General features: G+C 39.8%; 2 protein-coding genes across 6 annotated transcripts in view; one reads left to right on the top strand and one right to left on the bottom strand.

The window, feature by feature from the left end:
- zswim7 (zinc finger, SWIM-type containing 7) overlaps positions 1–10,717 on the top strand; it is a 34,101-nt gene extending 23,384 nt beyond the window's left edge. For 4 of the 5 annotated variants that reach the window (XM_026922485.3, XM_026922481.3, XM_026922483.3 and 1 more), the window contains 2 exons: positions 5,956–6,060; positions 8,800–10,717. In XM_026922485.3, the coding sequence (XP_026778286.1) occupies positions 5,956–6,060; positions 8,800–8,916 (222 nt within the window). In that variant the 3' untranslated portion in view covers positions 8,917–10,717. The other variant, XM_053230616.1, reaches the window with a different exon arrangement.
- Positions 10,718–10,759: 42 nt separating this feature from the next.
- On the bottom strand, positions 10,760–23,247 carry adora2b (adenosine A2b receptor). Its single transcript, XM_026922454.3, has 3 exons — positions 23,134–23,247; positions 22,467–22,912; positions 10,760–14,525 (listed from the first exon to the last, which is right to left on the bottom strand). Exons 2-3 carry the CDS (start codon positions 22,784–22,786, stop codon positions 13,775–13,777), a joined length of 1,071 nt encoding a protein of 356 aa, XP_026778255.1. The 5' UTR covers positions 22,787–22,912; positions 23,134–23,247; the 3' UTR covers positions 10,760–13,774.
- Between the last annotated feature and the right edge of the window lie 315 nt (positions 23,248–23,562).

Below are 23,562 nucleotides of genomic sequence, written 5' to 3'. Positions count from 1 at the left end.
TAAGGTCGACTTTGCTGGAGTCCCTTTTTTTAAAAGCTCCCATGAGGGTGCCAAGTATATTTCTGCATGTTAGGAATAAAGCCAAGTTCACCTTCAGGCCTGGAGCATGTTTTTATCACACTGAGATGTAATTGATTCATGTGGAATGCCCTCCCAGCTGCTGGAGCAAGGCCAAGACGAGTCACGAGTGTTTGTGGATAGAGACTGTTACAGGATACCTTTATGATTAGTCCACACAGTAGTAGAGTTTCTCTTCGGTAGTTTTTTATCCAGATTTTAAATTTGGACCAACCTGAATGTCTAAATAGTGGTTTCATGATTGGCTGTGGTGGAAAGGTTAGCATACTTGCAAAGAAAATATTGATATAGGTATAATAAACGGTAAAAGGAACACAGACGAATCTGTTTAGCAAATACGTGTTTGTCTGTCCATGGATAACTCTAAAACCATAAACTTTGTTAAATAGACATGTCAGAATAATAGAGCGAGCACCCATGGTAAATATACTTTAGTGTTAGGCAGCTACAACTACAACAGATAGTTTGACGGATACCTACTTCCTGTTCTTGCCACTCCTCAGAATATTAGCAGAACAGTAGTCGATGGCAATATTCCTCCTTTTGCTTACTGAGTTTTCACAAGTTCACTTAAAAAAAACAAAGTGACATGTAAAGGTGGATTTAAAACGTTTCAGAGATGGAAACATTTCTGCACACTAAAACAGGAAGAGGTGTAAGTGAAAGTAAGGGAAGTGGTGTAGCAGGAGGACATCTCACCACACAACCTGGTGAAGTGGTGAAATGCTGTCTTCAGAAGGTTGTGGCCATGTGCCAGTTGTTGTGTAGACTGGGGAGTGAAAAAAAAAAAAAAAGCTCTCAAAACCCAAGTTTACATGAAGCCTTAATTCACAGTTTCATGTGTATGTCAGGAATAAAACATAAGAAAATAAGCAGTTCATGTTACCAAGATTTATTAATGAACGATAAATGAAATTTAATGTTATAAACTGTTTTATACCACGGCACGGTTGAATGCTCGAATCTAATTGGTCAGAAGGTGTGTGTTATTTTTGTATAACAGCATGGCTCGACAGTAGTTCCGGCTGTAACTTATTATTGTGCGTTATTGTTTCTATAGTAAAAGCTTATTCACATGAATCGTTGATGTGGTGAAGTTTTTTTGTTTAACATTTATGGAGGTTCTGTTGTAGGCAGAGAGAGAGAGAGAGAGAGAGAGACTGGTGAGAGAGTGACTTTTTATCACACCTATAACAAGTGAGAACAGGAACTAACTTGTGTCTCAGATGTTTCACAACATTAAATCTAAATATAAACCGTTAACCTGTAGAACGTGTTAATAAATTGTACATTGTAATCTCTGCAATTCACTGTGGTAAAAGTGGAATAACACACTCCACACCATGCTGTTATACAAAAATAATGCACTTATTTAACACTAACGTTAAGACAAGAATCTATATAGGAATCGATATTAATTATATACTTGTCTGTTGTTAGCTAAATCAAAAGTACACCGATAGAGTTCATTTCAAGGAAATGAACTTAACACCTCCGCCCATTTACAGTGCGAGAAAAGCAAGTGCTGATTCAAGAGGGAAACTCGGCAGGCATACTGTGAGTTGCAGTGCTTATTATAGAGTTCAAAACTGCTATGCAGCTGTCAGTCATTTCAGATTCATGGCTTGATTGGCATATCTGTCCTTTTATTAGAGAGAAAAAAGAAGCCTGCTCTTTTGGCATATTTTTGGATGATAACTCGTACTTTGATGTCAAAATGCAGAGCTCATACCGATAATGCGTAAACGATGGCAGGTCGGCTCAATCCTGAAGACTTTCCTGTGTTGGAAAACTTACTGCTTTTCTTCTGGGTTTTACAAAGTGCTAACACTGGATCCTTCCAAAAATGCTACGACTTCACCATATCATCTATTATGTAAGTTTTTTTTTTTTTTTTTTTTTAATCTGTTTACCTGAATTCCCTGTGAAAGTTGTTGCTATAGAAACGATAACATTAAAACAAGCATATTTATATAAACCTGCAATTTCTTGCAGCCGAAACTATTGTCAGAGCCGCTGAAAATGAATCAACTTCTGACCAATCAGAATCGAGAATTCAACAGCGCTGTGGTTAGGGTTGTACGACAATGAAGAAAAATGTGATATGCGATAACTTGTTAAATAATGTGATATGCGGTACGATAATTCTATAAGTGTGTAAAATCAATTTAAATTATATATATATATATATATATATATATATATATATATACACTATATTACCAAAAGTATTCGGTCACCCATCCAAATGATCAGAATCAGGTGTCCTAATCACTTGGCCTGGCCACAGGTGTATAAAATCAAGCACTTAGGCTTGCAGACTGTTTTTACAAACATTTGTGAAAGAATGGGCGGCTCTCAGGAGCTCAGTGAATTCCAGCGTGGAACTGTCATAGGATGCCACCTGTGCAACAAATCCAGTCGTGAAATTTCCTCACTCCTAAATATTCCACAGTCAACTGTCAGCTTTATCATAACAAAATGGAAGAGTTTGGGAACAACAGCAACTCAGCCACGAAGTGGTAGGCCACGTAAACTGACGGAGAGGGGTCAGCGGATGCTGAAGCGCATAGTGCAAAGAGGTCGTCGACTTTCTTCACAGTCAATTGCTACAGAGCTCCAAACTTCATGTGACCTTCAGATTAGCCCAAGTACAGTACGCAGAGAGCTTCATGGAATGGGTTTCCATGGCGGAGCAGCTGCATCCAAGCCACACATCACCAAGTGCAATGCAAAGCGTCGGATGCAGTGGTGTAAAGCCACTGGACTCTAGAGCAGTGGAGACGCGTTCTCTGGAGTGATGAATCACGCTTTTCCATCTGGCAATCTGATGGACGAGTCTGGGTTTGGAGGTTGCCAGGAGAACAGTACATTTCGGACTGCATTGTGCCGAGTGTGAAATTTGGTGGAGGAGGAATTATGGTGTGGGGTTGTTTTTCAGGAGTTGGGCTTGGCCCCTTAGTTCCAGTGAAAGGAACTTTGAATGCTTCAGGATACCAAAACATTTTGGACAATTCCATGCTCCCAACCTTGTGGGAACAGTTTGGAGCGGGCCCCTTCCTCTTCCAACATGACTGTGCACCAGTGCACAAAGCAAGGCCCATAAAGACATGGATGACAGAGTCTGGTGTGGATGAACTTGACTGGCCTGCACAGAGTCCTGACCTGAACCCGATAGAACACCTTTGGGATGAATTAGAGCGGAGACTGAGAGCCAGGCCTTCTCGACCAACATCAGTGTGTGACCTCACCAATGCGCTTTTGGAAGAATGGTCAAAAATTCCTATAAACACACTCCTCAACCTTGTGGACAGCCTTCCCAGAAGAGTTGAAGCTGTAATAGCTGCAAAAGGTGGACCGACATCATATTGAACCCTATGGGTTAGGAATGGGATGGCACTTAAGTTCATATGTGAGTCAAGGCAGGTGACCGAATACTTTTGGTAATATAGTGTATATATACATATATAGATAGATACAAAATGTGTGTGTGTGTGTGTGTGTGCGTGTATATTAAAAAAAAAAAAAAAAAGCACCTCCCCAGCAGAGTTTTGGACTGATGGTATTCCTAGTTTGTGACCTAGCGAGCCAATATCAGAATGTATTTTTGATAGACTTCAAAGCACTATTGTAAGTCGCTCTGGATAAGGGCGTCTGTCAAATGCCATAAATGTAAATGTATATATATATTTATATATATTTAAAAACTGAAAATGACATACAAACTTAGGTTTCATGTTCTTTTGAGGAAAAGAAAGCATGCTCTGCTATCTGCGTCGCCGTAAAATTTTTATCGTAACTTTTTGAAGTTTTAAATTCATTCTGTTATCGCAAGCCCTTGCAATATGCATACCGCGATATGAACATTTGCGAAATTTCGATATATTTTGCAGCCCTAGCTGTGGTATAATTTTATTTAAATAGAAAAGTAGGATTGATGATGGGAATGTTTTTGGAAATTCATCATGTGAATTAAAGTAGCTCGATTGTGTTAAATCTTTGTGCACTGTTGACCATGAAGAGACTTCCAGTTAACAGCTAACCCTGGTTTATCACCTCTTTCAGTCACGTATGAATGAAGACTCTGCCCTCTCCACAGTTCCAATTACTCCACCAGTGAATCACCTACAACAAAGTGTCACTTTTGACAGATTGGAGGTTTATTTTTTTTTTTCCATCTTGGATTTTTTTTTTTTTTTTGGTAGAGGCAGTGGAGGAGGTAATTTAGCATGGCTAGTGAACTTGACAGTGTTTGGCTGGATAATGGAGTGTGTTCATGTCAGAGCTGCATTTGCTTTGCAGATAGTGCTGATTAATAATTTATAAACGCATGACGTGCTCAGTACTGGAACTTTACTTGATGCTGATTCTGTTGGAGTTTATGGTTTATGTTATTGTTTTTTTCCACAGCTTTCAAGAGTACTTTTTTTTTTTTTTTTTTTTTTGTAATTTAAAAGCCGAACCATCCATCAGTGCTTTGGTGATTTTACCACTCGGTGAGCTTAAAAGCCTGCTTGGGTCATCTAGAGGTTTTGTTGACAAAATTATGGAAAACGAGAATGCATTGTAGGCCTGTTCATATCCATTTCGGGTCTTATTTTACGTTGACAGCAATGTCACTTCATGCAATTATGTAGTGTTTGATGTTCTGTTGGCTATATTTGCTTTATGATCCTGTTACCGACACATAACATTTTATTTGAAACATGTTTCGCTTGCAGACGCACATTATACTTTGTTTTTCTGTCATTACTGAATTATGAGCCTCATGCTACATATGGCCCTTAAGGGAGAGGCTGAGGTCTTGTAAGCTTTCAGTTCCCGTCTACAGTGAGAACTGCATGAGATTGCATCTTAGACGTATTTGATCAGCTGCTGTGCTTCCCTGACTGCGTTGTGGAAGTGCTGTACAGTATAACACACACACACTCCCCAAAGTCTCACAAAGTGCTGGAGGTCTTGTGTTCTGAAAGGCAGTGAATAAGCACAGGTTTGGTTTCATGTCTTTGTCAGCTGTGGTATTTGGGTGGTTTGTGTTTCAGTTGGACGCAGTGTTCTTGGGATCCAGATGACAGTCTATACAAACCACGTGGTCTTCTCTCTTCTATGTAACAGCGCAGCTTGAAATTATTATGGTTTATATATAGATCAATAGATTAATAGATAGATATACATATGCATATATGGTACTATATGTGTGGTGGTTGGGGAAACCCTGTTGGTTGTTGCTGGGGATGAATCCTGGCAAACAGCCAAAAAAGAAAAATTCCCCCCTCTTTTTTTTTTTTTCCTGTAACATACTACATCACCTATAGTGCAGGAAACCATAAATATGTTTCATGGGAATATTTTTATTTATTTTTTTAACCTTGTCTTGGCTATCTTCCTGCAAGGATCATGCTGGCTAAATAAGGAGCCAGTTTAACAAATGCACTGGTAAAAACAGTCAGTCTGGTGTTTTTTTTTTTTTAATAAGTAAGTAAGTAAATAAATAAACAAGAGCTCCCGGGTGCCACAAAAGAACAGCATCGCGAGCTCAGCGAGTTCGAATCCCGACAGTGCCATAACTGGGAACTAAGAAAGCAAAATTGGCCATTCTCTCAGGGTGGGAGGGACGTCATCCTCACTCACTCACTCACTCTCTTCTGTCAATCAGAGCAGCACTAGCCACTCATGAGCTTCTGTGAGTTCATGTATGTGGAAGACACACTTTCCTGTGTGTGTGTTACATGATCCTAATCAATTCAGTCTGTAATCAATCTAATAATACTTTACTTAACTTAGCTATGTACCTAACGTTACGTCTGGTTGAGATACATGCAAGAGAAACAGATTTCAGTTCAGGAAGACTCAGTTCATCATCTCTGTCTTAAACAGGTACTGGGTGGATCAGGACGTCTGTACACTTGCTACACATCATGTCATTATTGCCCCTGTCCAGCCTTCTCTTTCTCTGTGCTTAGGAGAAATGAAAGTCTGGTGGTGAGTACATGTCTCTTCCCCCGCCGTATTTCTTCTTTCATTATACTGTCTTTTACACACATAGGAACCACACATTAAGTGACACTAGGTCAAAGATCACTAGCTGTGATTACATGCAGCTTAGCAATCGTGATAAATTTCCGACTAACAGTTTAATTGGAACAAAAACATTCATGTACACAAATAAAGCAAGCAAGGTGGATAATCTACTTAGTATTCAGTTAAATCGATTCAGGTGAATTTTCCCAATGTCTTATGCATTCGTGTGTTTATGCCATGCACACTGAATCCAGAAAAAAAACCTGGTCCTGTATGGAAATAAAAGAAAGGTGGTCATATGAGTCATCTTTAAAATAATTGACGTTTTGGATGGAGGTGGTTAAAATATTTAACCAAAATTTGAAAGCACAAATTCATCCTGCTTTTCGTTCTGTTAAGAAACGGAGTATCTTTTGATTGACAGTATTCAAGGCAAGACACGGTTCAGTTAACACTGAAGGAATGAATTCATTCAGATTAATGCAAATCCTTGCATGTAAAGCCTGTGAGACCTTATTCAGAAAGAATGCACTTAAGGCAGTGCAATGGTTTTTTTTTTTTTTTCCCTTGTTTTTCACAGTCACTTCATGACTTCCCACTTTAGCCTGAAGTCTCTGAGATGATACTCTTTTTTTTTTTTTTTTTTTTTTTTTGTACTTTGTGATGTCCTCTGGAAATATGCTCTTTGATCATGAGGCCTGGATTCAAGGGGAGATCTCCATGTCTTTCACCGCAGAATAACATTTTAATCAGCCTGGCCTGAGAAGCCCCTGAGAGACCCACGGGCTAAAATTAGGCAGTCTGTGTGAGAACACAAATCCAAAAGAGCACGTTTACCATTACAGCCTTAAATCCAAATGAAAAAAAAAAAAAGATAAACACTGACTTTTATATTTTCATAATGCTGTAGCAGAAACTGGTTTTTGTGGTGTTTCGTGTGACAAATTTACATCCCACTTCTTCTTCCTGACTCTCTGACCTGCAGTGAAAACAAAACGGGGCTTAAAAACAGAAATGCTTGGTCTGAAATTCTCATCAGGCCTAAAGCCACGTCTGCTGTCTGTGTGTGTGTGTGTGTGTGTGTGTGTGTGTGTGTGTCTGTGTAGATGTGTGGGAAGCAGACTGTAGTGGTCCCAACAGATGTAACACACACACACACAGCTGTTGTGCTGGAATAATGGCTGGTGGAGGTGAAGCATTTCTCTTTAGAATTAAAAAAGAGAAGGATTTCTGAAACCAGACTCTTCAGTTCCCACTTCAACACATTTAACATACTATTTATATCCTCACATGCCATTTTATTAGGAACACCAGTACATCTGCACAGCACAGTGCATAAAATCATGCAGATGCAGGACAAGAGCAAATCAAACATCAGAATGGGGAAAAATGTGACCTCGATGACTTTGACCATGGCATGGTTGCTGCTGCTGAGATTTTCTTTAGAGTTTACACAGAATGATACGAAAAACCACCAGAGGCAGTTACGTGGGCAGAAACACTTTGTTGATGAGAGAGGTCAGAGGAGAATGGTCAGACTGGTTTGAGCTGACAGGATGGCTGCGGTAACTCAGATAAGCACTCTGCACAACCGTGATGAGCAGAAAAGCATCTCGCAGGCAGATGGGCTACAACAGCAGAAGACCTCCTGTCAGCCAAGAGCAGTAATCTGAGGTTACAGTGGGCACAGACTCACTGAAACTGGAAAAAGACCAGGTGACATTTTCCATTATCATTAACTCTCCAGTTAAAATAAAAATGTGATTCAGACTGGCGGATGGCCACGTCTTCTGTTGACACACGCTCATTACTCAGCTGAACCTTTAAACACGAAATTCCTCTGAAATTGTCTAGTGTATTAGAGTTCTGGGAATATAATATAAGGAATATTTTCCCCAGATATAATAGCTCTTCTCACACTTCCTGATTCTTAAGAAACCCAAATTGGCATATCAAATTCATTACAGTGTAAGACCAGCCTTATAGCAGTATGCATGTACAATTGTTGCAAGCCTGATATAACTGCTAAAGTAGGTAGCTAACTTGGTTATAATCCTCATTTCTGCCTTGCAGGAAAAGATCGGTTTCGTTGCAGAGCATCAATCTTTGTGGTGTTTGGTTCCTGGGTTTTTGGATTCCATGAAAACTAAGGCTGAAGGAGCCGTGTGTTATAACCAATTGAAGAAGCAATATTTTGTTACCCATTAGACGTGGCCTCAGGTGCTGTCTATGGCTTATTTCTGTAAAAAAAAAAAAAAAAAAATTACACCAACTATGGAAACCCAACCCCAATGGATAAATGAAAGAATATCAGTGTAGTGATATAAACTCTAGAGTTCTAGCAATGCCCTCGTTTCAGAAAGCCTCACACACTAGAATAATGCAAGCTCCACCCATGAAAGCGTGATTTGTGAATCACCAAGGTCAGCGGTATTCACTCGTGTACTGACGAGTCAATGCAGTAAAACCAGCTAAATTTGCACAAATGTTTGAAATTAATCATACGATTAGTAAAATAATGCTACATATTCTCTTTTTGACAGCAAAAAGCACGTTCTAATACATTACTATTTCTATAGTATCAGGGACTTGTATGACTTGTATGAAACTCCATATAAGTCTCACAATAAATGGGTTAAAAAAAACTTTATTACGTTGTTTTTTTCCAGTGTGTTTTCTAACAGACATGTCTTTTTTCAGTGTAAGCACATCTTGGCAGCCTACTTGTGCCAGGCCATGGGATTGTGCCAGCAGGAGCAGGTCCCGGATCAGCAAATGACCCTCATCCTCTCCGGAAGAGCTGAGCTGGATCCATAAAGCAGCATTCTGGATGGAGACACATACTGAATTTGCCTTCTTGTGTGCTAAAGGTGAATAAATTGAGCAGGTGGGGTGTGCACTGCAATAAAAGTTCACATGAAGGGAACTAGGGAAGTTCCAGGGCTGGGATTTGCATATTTCATTTTTGACTGTCTCAGGTTTTTTTTTTGCTTGTTTTTTTCCCTGGGAGAACAGTATTGCTTTTCCACTTGGCACGGCTCGGTACCTAATCTCAACTCAGGACTGTACACATCGTGGCCAATGGCCTGTGTTTGGTTTCCTGTCTCATAAAATTACCACTGAAGCCAAAAGGAGTTCTCTGGATGTTGTCAGCATGATTATCAAAATACTGCATGAAATCTAAAAAAGGATTTTCTTTGCGATGAAAAACCCCCAACAAAACTATTGAACACAGGAAACGGAGTTTGTTTTAATGGCAGCGAACAACCCAATCACAGCCACATGTGCCAATCCTTTACTATTAGTAAAAAACAGAAAGAAGAAAGAAGACTGGATGTCTCTGAATGTAGACTGCAAACTTTGTCGGTCATTAAAATGAATTGTGCATTTTGTATGGATGGCTCACAGATGCACTTGAAATTCTACCATGTATGCAGGGCACTAGTCAGGGTTTCAGTGACACTGTGGTTTAACCCATGTAGGAATTTGACCTATTTAACCTATAAAGGAATTTGAAAACATTAACTTGTACGATACAGTTGTGGCAGAAAACGTATGTTTAATAAAAGAAAGTAACTTCAGCATGCAGTCGTTACACTGTTAATGAAGGTAGAAAACTTTTTCTCTGTTAGGACTGCTTTTGATCAGTCACTCGTCTGAACTGTTTCCAACTGCACAATGTCCCAGATTTGAACATACTGTTCCTGAGGAAGAAGAGAAAATATATTCAGAACAGGTATGTAGCTACAGTGTGGCACACTTGGCAATAAACACAGAAAAACAGAAACTGCTGAGCTGTGCTCTGCTGAGCCGTGCCAAGCAGCGATGTTCAGCGGACAAGCTATATAGTACTCACTCACTACTTGTACTGAGGATGAGATTGCAATATTGGGTGAAGTTGGGGCAAAAATAATCTTATCCTCACTTCATAGTTCACCGCTTACTGGGAGCATAGGTTCAAAAGTCAGCGTGCACATTTACTGAAAGGTTCAGAAACTGCTGAAATGGCATGTTGTGTTTTAAGTGAGCAAACGAAACTTGTTCTAAAAAACTTGCTCAATAAAATGAAATATTTTATCTTTCTTTATCATCATCCAAAGATTATATTTTGCAATAAAACACTTTTTTTTGTACTCTATCATATGTTGTATTGAAATCCCATGAGACCTTCACTGAGAGAAGCTATAGCAAAGTCACCTCTTTTTATTCAAAGGGTTAGATGTCTCTATCATCATAACCAGTTCAAATTTTGCTATTTTTAGCCTTCGATTCTGTGCTTTCTGGTCTTTTTTCAGGAAATCTTTATCAGCCAATTTGCATGCATGCTGCACAATGAAAGTGTTTGTTTGAGCAAAACCCACCAGCCCGCACAAACCTTTACACATTTTTAGCTGCAGTTATGCAAGTTTTTAGCGCCGCTATCAGCAGGTAGTCAAACAGCATTACGGGTAACGTAAACCGTTAACCAAAGTGAAAATAGATAATATCCATAAAAAAAAGATTTTTTTAAAATCTATATCTATCAAATCTGCATCTGTTGTATTTACTTGAGGTCATGCTGCAAGTCTGACACTTCTGCTTTTGATTTACCAGAATTCTTTTTATACTCTATTTAATGCTATTTAAAGCAGTCATTAAAGATATATACTTTTTTTTATATATATACAAAGGGCTTTTATTAACAAAATAAGTCACCAGACATACATATTAATGTTAAATAACAGTACTGCTTTATACAGCTGACAATTATATTGTGATAACACTTCAACACAAATACTCAACATCAATTATGAACCACAGTGTATGCTGATAAGTGTAGCACGAATACTGTAGCACATTTAAAAATACACTTCTCTGAAAGGTTTTCTGTTTCTCTGTAGACAGGAATGTTAGAGCTAGAGTAGATCTTAAATGTGTAGTTATACATTTTACTAGAAAGTAACTGAAACATTTTCCTTCCTCAATTTTCTGCTTTCACCAAGCTATTAAAAGTACACAATGCATTTTCTAAGCAAATAAAATGGCCTCTAACACCCCTACAGTGCAGTACAGATTGGTCTCCATGGGAATGTCCATTCACTTTGGCACATTCCTGCAGTTTAGCCCTTAAGAGTAGTAATAAACCAAAGATTTAAAAGGCTTAACGAGTTTCATTAAGATCCTACAGAGCTTGTGTTCACCTGCCTCACTGCATCTTCTAATCAATAAATAGCCTTTTACCACTGCCTTGTCTTGCTTTGCTCTGATGTATATTAGAATACATTTGTCATGTCTGAGTGGTCATGCCATTTATGGGAACATCAGTGCATTAGCCAAGCACACACTGTGCGTCTGATCACTCACAGCCTGACAGAGTGACTGACTTATTTATTAAAAAAAAAAGAAAAAAGGCAACTCTGTGTGCCATTAAAAAGTCTATTCATTTTACCTTTTAAAGAACCATTAAGTAATATTCATTGAAAAGGCAAGAAAGTGTTTGCGACTGAAAACACTTCACAAATTCAGTGCAGTTCAGAAGCGTGGTTTAGAACCCCCTTCCAAAACAAGGTCCTAAATGTTCTATGGCAACCTGGGTGTTATAATCGTCCTTATACCACAGTTGAATTCTCGATTCTGATTAATCAGAAGTAGCTCAGACAGTAGCTCTGGCTGTAAGGCAAGTCACGGGTTTATATTAATGCACTTGTTCTAATATGTTATCATTTCGAAAGTAACAACTTACACAGGGACTTGTATGGCGGCTGTGCCACGAATGGATTTTAAAAATGTGTGGTAATCGTTGCTATGTTAAATTTTTTGTTTAAGGAGATGTTTAAAGAGTCTCCAGCGTCAGAGCTTTGTAACACTCAGAGGTAAAGCTGTAGAGTTTCCCAACACGGGAAAGTCTTCAGGGTGGGGGGGCTGTATGGTTTCTTGGTAACATGACAACCTATGTTTTTTTTTTTTTTTTTTTTTTTCTTAAGTCATTCTCTCTCTTTTGAATAAGTTTATTCAAAAGAGAGAAAAGAAGAGAGGGAACAAATGTTTATAGCTGATATAACTTAAGTGATAACATGATTGTCTCATGGACAATCGAAAGCAGTAAATGTAACTGGTAAAACTTCTATGTCTTTTTTAATAAATAAATAAAAAATTAATTGTTGGTAAAGTGTTGTGGTATAAGAGGAATAAAACACTTTGGGGACGTGCAGTTATTGGAAAATAATCAAGTTTGGGGTGGTAACAGTGACTCCGCTTCGCTTTGGATCACGCTACCCCATCGTTGATTACACTCCTATAACAGCATGCCCTATTGTGTTTTATTTCTTCCATATCGGAAATGAGAACATTTAGGTTTTTCATTGTTCAGTGCCATCAATACACTTACTAGTCACCTTGTGATGACATTCTTAAATCACTCAAGATGTAAATAGTTATAATTTTTAGAATTGTTTTTTTACAGTCACATGGTTTTGATCAGATATGGAGGACAGTGGCTAAAATTCACAGTATTTTGTTAGAACAGTGTTAAAGAGGTAGGTGGCTGCTAGCTCAGAGGTGACGCTTTAAATCTTTGTTGCTGCAGACACTTTTGCCTGACCGTCACACTTTAAATCTCAGTGCAGTAGACACACTCTGCTCCAGGCTCTGTGTTCTGCCTCTGCAGTTTGTTGCACTTGCACATTCAATGACAAACTGGGCCCTTGGGAGCAGTGACGCACTCATGAGGGAGACAATAACCCCAAGTCCATCACCAGGGCAGCTGGGACCACTTGGTGTGTATATGCGGGAGAGAATGTATAATGTACGTGGGAGTGTGTGTAAAGTGACATAATACCATTTCAACATGTGGAAATTTGCTCTTGCAGAGATATCTTACAAAACAGGTTCTAATGACTTACAAAGTGACTAGTAAAAACAAACGTGTAGGAACAAACGTGTAGGAACATTGAAGTATGGTACTAACTATGGTTCAACTACAGAGTCCATTGTTTCTAGAATTAGAAACCAGTGTGTTTGATCTACCTTATCTGCTTTTCTAAGATTTAACCAATTACACAGTGCTATCTCTGTCAAAAGTGGCAATCAGCCCAGTTTTCTTTCAATGAATTTCAGTGAATTTCCTCAAGACGATTCCTGTCCGACCCCATGGTTTTCCTGAGCTTTCTATAGTAACCTAAATTTTAAAGATTTATTAAAACGGTCTTAAAAATTCAAGCATGACACTTTAAAAGACTGTTACAAGTTAATTGTTAAAAGCCTGTTGTATGTATTCTACTGCCCCAGTCTGTCTGGCTGTGAGTTATTCCTTTCTCCTTCACAATTTGTTGCAGTTCCTTCAAAAAAAAGCTTTAAGTGAACAAGACTTGGAATGAAGAGTACAGTTTGATCAAGCTTGTTAGTTGCGTCAGGGTGAAGAGGAGATATTTCCTGTATCTCTGTCTTAGTAGTGTTAGGAAAGGAGCATTTCGCCCTCTGCTTTAGTTAACAATAATGTTTAAAAAAAAAGTTCCAGAGAGACCTGCTTTCAAAGTGCCATCAGTACACTTCCTTTCAGTCCTCATAAACAGCCTAGCAATCCACATTTGTTGCAGTTATTCTCTGGCCTGTAAACATTGCTCCCCATATTTTGAATGATGATCATTGAAAATAAGATTAAATTAAGTTAAAATAGCATTTCCAGTGTCTCATGATCCTATAACGGAAGATCAATGGTCATGGTAATCTGTTCTCTGTGTCGGGTGCTTCCATTGGCGCTCAGGTACAGCTCTTCCCGACGGCAAAGAAAGTGGCGTGCCAGAATTTTCCGGAAGGTGTTTCTGAACTCCCGGATGCGGTAAGCATAGATAATGGGGTTGACAGCTGAATTGGCATGCGAGAGTATAATGGCCACGTACATGATGTAGTCGGGCTTGTCCACTTGAGTAAAGAGGGTGAGGCAGTTGAGGATGTGCACTGGCAGCCAGCACAGTGCAAAGAGGCCTACGATAATGGACAGGGACTTGGCGGCACGGATTTCGCGCTGCAGGAGCCCACGATGGTGCTGGTGTTGCCGGCTCTCGCCGTTGCCCATCACGCTTCCAAGCTTGATCTGGCGTAGCTGCTTCCGAGCCACTGTGAAAATCTTGACGTAGATGCCTTGCATGATGAGCAAGGGCAGCAGTACGCATCCAAAAAAATTGAAGTAGACCATGTAGCTCATGTCCACTACACTCTCGAAGAGGCATTTTAGACGGCAGCTCTGCAAGAAGCCCTGTTCTGCTTCTGTGGGTACTCCCTGATCTGCGCTGGAATTCTGGAGAGGAGAACTTTGATTTTCAGTTGTTCTGCAGGCGCTGGCTTTCTTGTTCCAGCCCGCAAATGGGATGAGGCCAATGATGAATGATAGAATCCATAAAATGGCAATGATCTTTCTGGCCCTGTTCCCTGTAACCAGCTCCTTATACCTGAACAGAGAGGGAAAGATGAGTGAAAGGTCTATAGTTTTACAACAACAAAAACCCTTCTGATCACTGGTGGCTATATTGAATTTCTAGAAAGCTTTGATTTTGAAAGCATTGATCAGTGGCTCTTGTTTTATTTAAACTCTTGATTTATTAGCACACTGGTTAATAATTGCAAAGGCAATCCTTAGTATTTTGACCTTAAATTCATTCTTGTTCTTTTAGACCAAATGAGAAATATCAAAAACACCCAGCTAATTAAACAGTGATGTGCTGAAAGAGGAAGTGCCTGTCAGCAAAGGTTAATATGTACTTCATGACCACTCCTATTCTTGCCAATTCCATTTTTGTAACCAAACAGGTGTTGTTTGTTTGAATATTTCGTCATTGGGAAGACTGTTATCATATCTCTGTGATTATAATTTAACCATGATATCAAAGAACGTCAAGTAAAATGTTACTCATTAAGATCAAACTATATTGATCTACATTCATTGGCAGTGCAACAAGGAGGTACTTTCCAAAAGTGGTTATTTATTTATTTATTTTTTTTATTTATTTATTTTTTTTAATTTACTTATTTTTTTTGGCGAGATGCCACTTGCACAGAAGAATCAACCCCAGAGCTACACACACTGAGACCAGAGTGATGACCCAAACTCTTCAGCGCAGGGCAATCCATCTCCGACCCTGCCAAGCCTGCCCACTCTGATGGAGTAAATCACGTATTAGGATGCATTATTCAAGTCCCAACTAATCCTCACATTGCATTTCTCTTCCCCAAGAACAGAAACTGTCCAGAGTGCTATCAGTAAGAGAACCTCCACACTGATCACTGTGACAGAATCACTGGTATATATCATGTATGTAATTCTCTGTTTTCACCAGTCTCCTTTAATGTAGCCTTTACTTCTTTCCACATTTGCTTTCGAATGGTTCATACTAGCATTCTGACTAGGGCTGTAGTCAAGACCACGATTGTCAAACCCAAGACCATGACTACCCTGAGTCTTAAGGGGGTCAAGGCCAAGTCAAGATCACGGCCTCAAATTCTTTTCTTGTTTGTAGCTAGTTGGCTTCATTTGGGCTTTGACCATATTTAGCAAGACCAAGACCTAGAAAAGTCCAATTACAAATGGCAGTAAATTCAAGAAAAGTCAATACAGAAAATGTTTTGGGCCCGGACTCAGATCCTGCAGCCCTCCTTCTAACTCACTGCCTGGTGGTACACTTAGTTTCACGTCTTTGCTGTTGTTCCTTCTTTTCTCTTTTCTTTTCTTCACATATGAGTGAAAGTGCATGAGTCATGGCATGATTATAGTCATCACCCCTCCATCAACCCAGTCCCCTTCATTCACACATCTCCTCCATCTCCCTCTTCTGCCGGTTCTGGTTTGAGTCAATGCTCCACATCAGGAAGATTGAGTGCTTGTGATGTGCAGCCACCATTCTCTCTGATGGACCACATTTCATAATGTGCTTCTCCAGTGAGTACCTCCTGTTCTGTCAGTACCTTCTGGCTTGCAGCTTTAAGAAAAAGTAGTTTATGTCCTGAGCCATTCAGGACTTTAAGGCAGATTTTCTTGAAGTAGGTTAAGATCGAAAAGCATTTGAAATTAGTCTTTATTGGTCCCTTTTAAGCTCCATAATACTAACATATGTTTCATCAGGCACACTAGATATTTAAAGGGTCACTGCAAAGTGATAGCTGAACTTAAAGGTTAGCAATGACATTAATATCAAAAACTTTTAAAGCCAAAATATGCAGCCCATTAAAGGTCATGGATAATGACATATTTATGAGCCTTTGATTGTAAAGGAGGATGTGCTACGTGAACAAAATGATACTATGTGGAGGACTCAACACCTAATTTATAATTATACTTCATACCAATTTATTTTTCCATTTGAAAATCTCAATGGTTGTGATACATTTCTAAATGAACACCTATAGCAGCATGGCCCCACCCATGCAATGACCAGAAACAAAAAAAACAGCAGTAGCCTGTAACAGTATACATTACACACTGCTACTATACAAACAAAAACATATTCACACTATGATCACACTATGCATTTATTCATTCATTTGTTCATTCATCAGTGCTTTATACTAGTCACGGCTGTGGTGAATCTGGAGCCTATCCCAGGAACACAGGGAGCAAAGCAGGATTACACCATGGATGGAATGCCATTATCTCACATTCACACACTCATTCACACCTAGGGGCAATTTAGACTTGCCAATACACCTACCTACATATTTTTGGGAGGAATCCGGAGAAACCTGAGGAAACACACGTGGGCTCAGTGAAAACATGCAAAATTCTGCACAGATAGTAACCCAAGCTCATGATTGAACCGGGGATCCTGGAGCTTTAGGTGGCAACACTCCACAAAATACACTATATGGCCAAAAGTTTGTGGACCCCTGGCCATCACACCCATAAGTGGGCCTTCCCCAGACTGTTTCCACAAAGCTGGAAGCACACAGTTGTATAGGATATCTTTGTATGCTGTAGCATTAAGATTTCCCTTCACTGGAACTAAGAGGCCCAAATGTGTTCCAGCATGACCGTGGTCCTGTGCACTGGTCCTGGTCCCGTCCCACTGAACACCTTTTGGGATGAATTGGAATGCATGCAGACTGCAGCCCATGCCTTTTCGCCTGACATCAGTACCTGACTTCACTAATGCTCTTGTAGCTGAATGGACAAATCCCCACAGCCGGGCTCCAAAATCTAGTGGAAAGCCTTCGCAGAGGAGTGGAGGTTAATATGGAATGGGATGTTCAAAAGGCACATATGGGTGTGATAGTCAGAAGTCCACAAACCTTTGGCCATATAGTGTACATGCATGGCCATTTATTATTTTTTTTAATCACAACAAAGCCACTCTCAAAACATTCCCAGAAAACTTATCAAGAACCTCTGAGATTTACCATAATGTTCAGGACACAATAAAAATGGTGGTTTGTTGGCACTTATTAAGGCCAATGTTGCAGTACCAGTTAACAAATGACATCTACCCTCAGCCCATAATGTCAGTCTGTAGCAGAGCTACAAGCAAAGTGATGTGGGGAAAATGTGGCTGTATGGATGAGAATGCTTCAGTGTGCACCCTTCCAAATGATTAAAATACAATAAACAAGTGGCTTTAGTTTGTTTGTTCTGAAATTCCAGTGTGTTTAAATGCATATTTTCATCTGGGCACAATATAGGGTTTCCCTATAAGCGTTTTTACTAAAAGATTGGTTTCCTGCATCTGGTTTCTATCTGATATGAACTCAGCTGTTAATGTTACTGCATCATAAATTAAATGGAAATGTTTTTGACATTTGATTTTTGCTATGAACATTTTTTGTCAAAAGAAACATTACAAAATTGGTTAGACACATTTTTTCATCCTGTTGTAATCCTGTCTGGTGATTTCTTGTTCCCCTTTCACATTTAGGATGTGACTGATGTTTGGCTGGATCACATTATCATAAGTATTACTTATTTTGTAATGGGAAAAACTGATGTAGCTACAGGAAGGTTTTTGCTTCAGTTCACCATATGTTTCTAAGAGAGAAGAGGTATGTTGCACTGGCACACTAACATTTATCCAGTCAGCACAGATATCCTTACTGATGAGCCAGGCAGAGGAAGAGAGACACTGGAAAGTGAGAATGCAAACATGGACTGTGTTTACATGATACATTAAAGCGCATAAATATTTTAATGGATCTCTGGAATAGAATAAGAATCATGTTTCTCCGCTTTATACACAAATGTACTGGCAAGCTGTCTCAGTGTTTGGTCAGATGTTGCCAGTCTAGTTACTTTGTTGCTAGATTTGGCAACTTTTCAAAAAAGAGCTTAGTGACAGATCTAGTGACTTTTGGAGCAGACATTAGATACTGTCCTGCACTTGATATGGCTCTCTAGCTTCTCATCACAGCTCCCCACCAGTGTGTAAAGTCGCAATAACATTAGCCTATGTTCCCAACGACCAATCTCTGATCACCATTGTTCCCAGTGACCAATCACTGATCACCGTTGTTCTCAACAACCAATTACTGATCACTCCATGCACTTGTTTTCTCTTCGTTTTAAACTCTCTTCTTGCAGATATTTACAAGTAATAAAAGCGATTTATTTAATCCGTAACTGTTTTCTTTCCTGGCCAGTTTCCTCTTGACTCCTCACTACCACTGCTTTATTTTGTCTGCAAAAATGATAGTCGTGTAAATAAATAGAAAAAGTTGCATTATATTGTTTTCTATTCTGATAAAGCTGTTCTGTTCTATTCCCTTCTATTCTATCCTGAGTATCTTCAGAAAATCTTTCTTGTTCATGTAGCATGTTTTGAAAGGCAAATGAGCATGACAAAACCATTAATATGCAAATTAGTCTATGACATCATCCAGTGACTACTGTCCCTGTCTGAAAAGAGTTGGCCACACTGCATTTGGGCAAAAACACACAACACACAACAGACAGGTGATTAAAGAAATTTTAAGGAAAAATCTGAACATAACGAGTGCAAGTGCTTCTAGAAGAAAACTTGTCCTGCATGATACAGTTAAGCAATCATCATTATACAGTGCTCTGTGGCATGTATAGAAATGCACAGCAGGCCCAGCTGGTCTCGGTTTTATAAGAAGGATGGCTCATTATTGGGGCTTCAGTCAAAAAGACTGCTCAGTCGGCTGTGTTTGAACAGGAACTGTGACTAAAGTGATATCCGCATTTAGGTCTATGTGAAAGACATCAGTAAATAAGGTTGGAGATCTTTTTGGTTAAAAAGCTCACATTCAATTGCCATGATGCTAGCTGGTGAACTGTTACAGAATATGATCAGTCTCCCCCCAAATCACCCCTGCACCCACACTTTACAAAGGTGTAAAAACCACAGGCACTGGTCTACAGAGGTGTTAAAAGGTGATCTGGTCAGAGGAGTCATCCTCCCCCATATTCTCGACACGTGGGATTATGGTATAACCAAGTGAATGGTACATTAATGCTTAACCCCAACAGTGAGGTGGCTCTGTTATGCTGTTTGGGGCATTTATTTATTTTACTGCCATGCTTTGTATCCACTTGTCCCCTTTATCCAATGACTTCTATCCTGATGGGAGTGGTCTGTTCCAGGATGACCCTGCCCCCATCCACAGGGCATGTGGGCTCATCATGATGAATAATGTACATCAGATCGCAGCCCAACTGAACACCTACGGGAGATTTTGGAGTGACACTTTCCACCACCATCATCAAAACACCAATTGCGTATAAGGAATCTTTTAGCTGAACAGTGTTCACCTCTCCAGTACAGTCTGAGAGGCTTGTAGAATCTGCAGCTCATGGTGGCCCAGCACCTTACTAACACACTTTTATGCTGCTTTGTCCTTTATCGCCTGTGTGTATTTGGCAGTTGAACAAACATAGTTATAATTATGTCATAAATACTGTGGTAAAGTTATACCGTTTGCACAGCCATAGTTTGGACACTGCTAGAACTTGTTGTATTGCAACTGGAATTTTCCCATCATATATTTCTAACCATCTGTTAAAACCATGTTTCTGGAATGTCAGAAAGTGTTAAGTAATAAAGTGGGTCTGTTTGCCCCTTGTGGTATATTCCAAGATCATGCTTAATTTGTGGAAGAGAAATGAAGAAATTGCCTTGGGACTGTTCAGTCTCTGGACTGTTTTCATGGTAAACGATGCAAGAGGACCGTTCTGTTCATCTAAAAATGACATCACACTGACCCTCCTTCACCATACAGCTCGCTTTGTGTACAATAATGGAGGAGCATTGGAATGCAAGTCCATGCTTCAGATTAGCCCTCAGTCCTAGAGAGTAGACACCAGGCAAGCAGCCACACACTACCCCGGGCTTTGTGTGCGAGCAAGTGGGTGGCCGAGCGAATGTGAAAGTTGCACATCGGTTACTGCTAAATGAAAACCATAAGGGAGTGTGGTGGGAACACTGAAGTCTGCTTCCCGTTAAGCCATATGTATTGATTGGGAACATACCCAAAATCTCCACTTATTACAAATAAATGAGTCAGAAACAAAAGAGGGAAAGAACCACACTTAATGAAACCTAAACTCAGTAGGAGGGTGTCACTTTTTTCACCTACGCATACAGCTGCGGAAACTCTCATTTGAGCAGAGACCACAAAACACATTTTCATTTTCACTTAGCTATGGACAGAAAGTATGAGCAACCCACGTACTCTGCCCAGTGTGACATTCTTAATGGAACGGAAAAATGAGCACATTTTTGGGTAGCATGGTGGTTTCCTTCGGGTTCTCCGTTATCCTCCCATCTCCCAAAAACATGCCAGTAGGTGGACGGACTAGGCTAAATTTTCCTCTAGGTGTGAATGAGTGTGTGTGATGCAATGTGATGCATTCTTGCATTATGCCTAGTGTTCCCTGGATGGACTCTGGATCCCCCACATCCCTGACCAGGATAAAGTGCTTACTGAAGCTGAACGAGTGAATTTAACTTTAGTGATTACAATAAGTCAGCATGCTACAGTTTGCACATTTTATACATACTAGCCTAAAATTAAACAGCACATTCCAGTGCTGTTAGTTTTTAAGCATATTTTAAATTAGTACTTCAGACAATGGTCTTTTATGATTTTATACAATTCCTGCTGTCTACCTGACTCATAGTTCACCTGTCAAAAAAAAAGTGATTTATATCGGTCATAAATCAGATAAACTGGATTCTTTCCATCCAGATTATTAATGATTCTTGGTTAGTTCTTGGAATTGACGAGAAAAATATCATTGAACTATCAGTGATAAATCCCAGCGCAGTTGTTCAGGCTGATACCATTTTAAATATGGCTTTACTATTTAATACTGACTTTCCTGGAAACTGTTTTCTTTAAGTTTTGTTCAGCGTGATGGATTAGACAGTAAAGTTTAACACTTGACACTCAGGAGGTTGGTGTGGACAGCCAGGTGCTGATGCCACAAAATCAATCACCGAAGATGTACAACCTATAAACCAGCCTTATGTGTAAGCTGAATCAAGTTCCAGCTGAAGGACATATTAGTCTGAACACTCAGAACATTCATTCAGCAGTGTAAGAGCTCTTTTATCTGCTATTACTGAGGTGCATTTAACACACCTTCATTAAGCACAGTGTGTGTAACTCACTCCAGTCCTGACTCTCAGCACATGCACATCACCAGCACTCGATTAATAACCACACGTCAGGTTTCAACCTGATACACAAAGATTGAAGCATCACGTCGTTATCAGACTAAAGCGGATAAGCACATCATCATCACACTGTCTTTATTAAATTGTCCGTCATCTAGTGTTAAAATTCTTAAAGTCAGAAAACAGCCTGTTGATAATTACAGTGTTCCAGCTGTGCTGATAACCTATTGATTACTGACGCCTACGGCACTGTACCTCTGATCGCTCAGTGTCTTTCTGTCAGACGTACATCACAGTCTGTATGTTAAATAAATAGGCTGTAATAAAGCTTACGGGGAAATATGGGGAAATGCATGAAGCCTTGTAAGTGGTGCAAACGGCTCTCCAAAACCTGAATATGATGCGAAACTGTGACAGAAAACCTCAGTAAATCTTACACTTTTGTATAAGCAAGGTTCACCTTTAATTTTAGGTCATTTTAGGAAATTCATTCAAATCATGGATAACATCTGGGTTAATCAGAGAAGAGCAAACCTGCCTGTTCCTAATCATGCTCAGTCCTTGTGGTCAAAGGTTTATACACATGTGCCTGAGAGTGACAGCATCTGAGCAGTAATTAATAATAATAATAATAATAATAATTATTATTATTATTATTATTATTATTATTATTTCTCAATTCAATCCATCTTTTCCACAGTCAGATGAATGCTCTATATCATATGCTAAGCTGAAGATGATGAATTAACTCACTGCTGTAAAGTTCACACTCACCTGAGAGGAATCTTGACAGCCAGGTATCTATCGATGGCCACCGCCAGGAGGCTGAATATTGAGCTCTGGGTGAGCACGAGCACGAAGCAGGCGAGGAAAAGGCAGCCGTAGAAGTCGCAGGGCAGCCCGATGCTGATGGTGATGGCGAAGGGGATGGCGAGGCACCCGACTAAAATATCGGCTACAGCCAGAGACACCAAGAAGTAGTTGGTGGCGTTCTTGAGAGTGGAGTTGATGGCGACAGCCCAGCACACCAGCACGTTGCCGACGATAGACAGCACAGCGATGATCACTTCAATGGTGATGTAGAAAGTATTCATCTCAGCGCGTCGCCGTCGCAAAGTCGCCTACGAGAACACTGAAAGAGCGGGCGCGCGCGCTGACAAACACCACCTCTGGCAACAAAGCGCACATTTCCTACTCGAGTCATCTGCGTCCAGTGCCATCTTCAAGAAAAAATATATACATATATATACAGAGAGAGAGAGAGTTATTTAAAAGTCACAGAGTTTGAATAAGCATGCAAAACGAGTGCGCACTTCTTCTTGTTCTTCTTTTTTTTTTTTTTTTTTTTTTCTTTCAGTAAGAAGTTTCTGTACTAATGTCCACAATGAAGGAAGAAGAGCAATAAGAGTGAGATAGAGGAATAAAGAAGAATGATTCTTACCCTCACGGTCCCAGCTCTCATGTTCCACTGAGCACTGCGCTGAGGAACTGCGAGTCCATCACATGGCTTTCAGAAGTGCCCATCACAAGTCATGGCCACGCCCCCTGTCCCACTCAGGCCACGCCCCCATTGGTAAGTCGTAGTAACTCTAAGACTGTACACTCGAAATAGTATGTAACCGCGAACAGCAGCCACTGGTGTGTGGGCGAAAAGGAAAAGTGATGTAAAGTGAAGACTCCTACTTGAACACAGGGTATGGTTAAAAGGGAAAAACCAGCTAACTACCCCTTACTGACTTCAGTTACAATGGCTGTGTGTCAGTCTGATTTATTAAAGAATACAATCTGATTAAATCTAAGTGTTCTACTCATAATGTTCTACTCACAGAGAATCACTTTGTGATTCATTTACTGTGCCATGACTGATTTA

Source organism: Pangasianodon hypophthalmus, chromosome 27 (assembly GCF_027358585.1).
Source record: "Pangasianodon hypophthalmus isolate fPanHyp1 chromosome 27, fPanHyp1.pri, whole genome shotgun sequence".
NCBI lineage: Eukaryota > Metazoa > Chordata > Actinopteri > Siluriformes > Pangasiidae > Pangasianodon > Pangasianodon hypophthalmus.
This window is presented reverse-complemented; position numbering and strand designations above follow the sequence as displayed.

Bases quoted from the DNA above. Each gene is read 5' to 3' on its own strand.
- adora2b (XM_026922454.3), bottom strand. From the start codon at position 22,786: ATGAATACTTTCTACATCACCATTGAAGTGATCATCGCTGTGCTGTCT. The intron at 14,526-22,466 runs GTGAGTGTGAAC...CTCTCTGTTCAG, and splicing joins GCTGTCAAGATTCCTCTCAG to GTATAAGGAGCTGGTTACAG.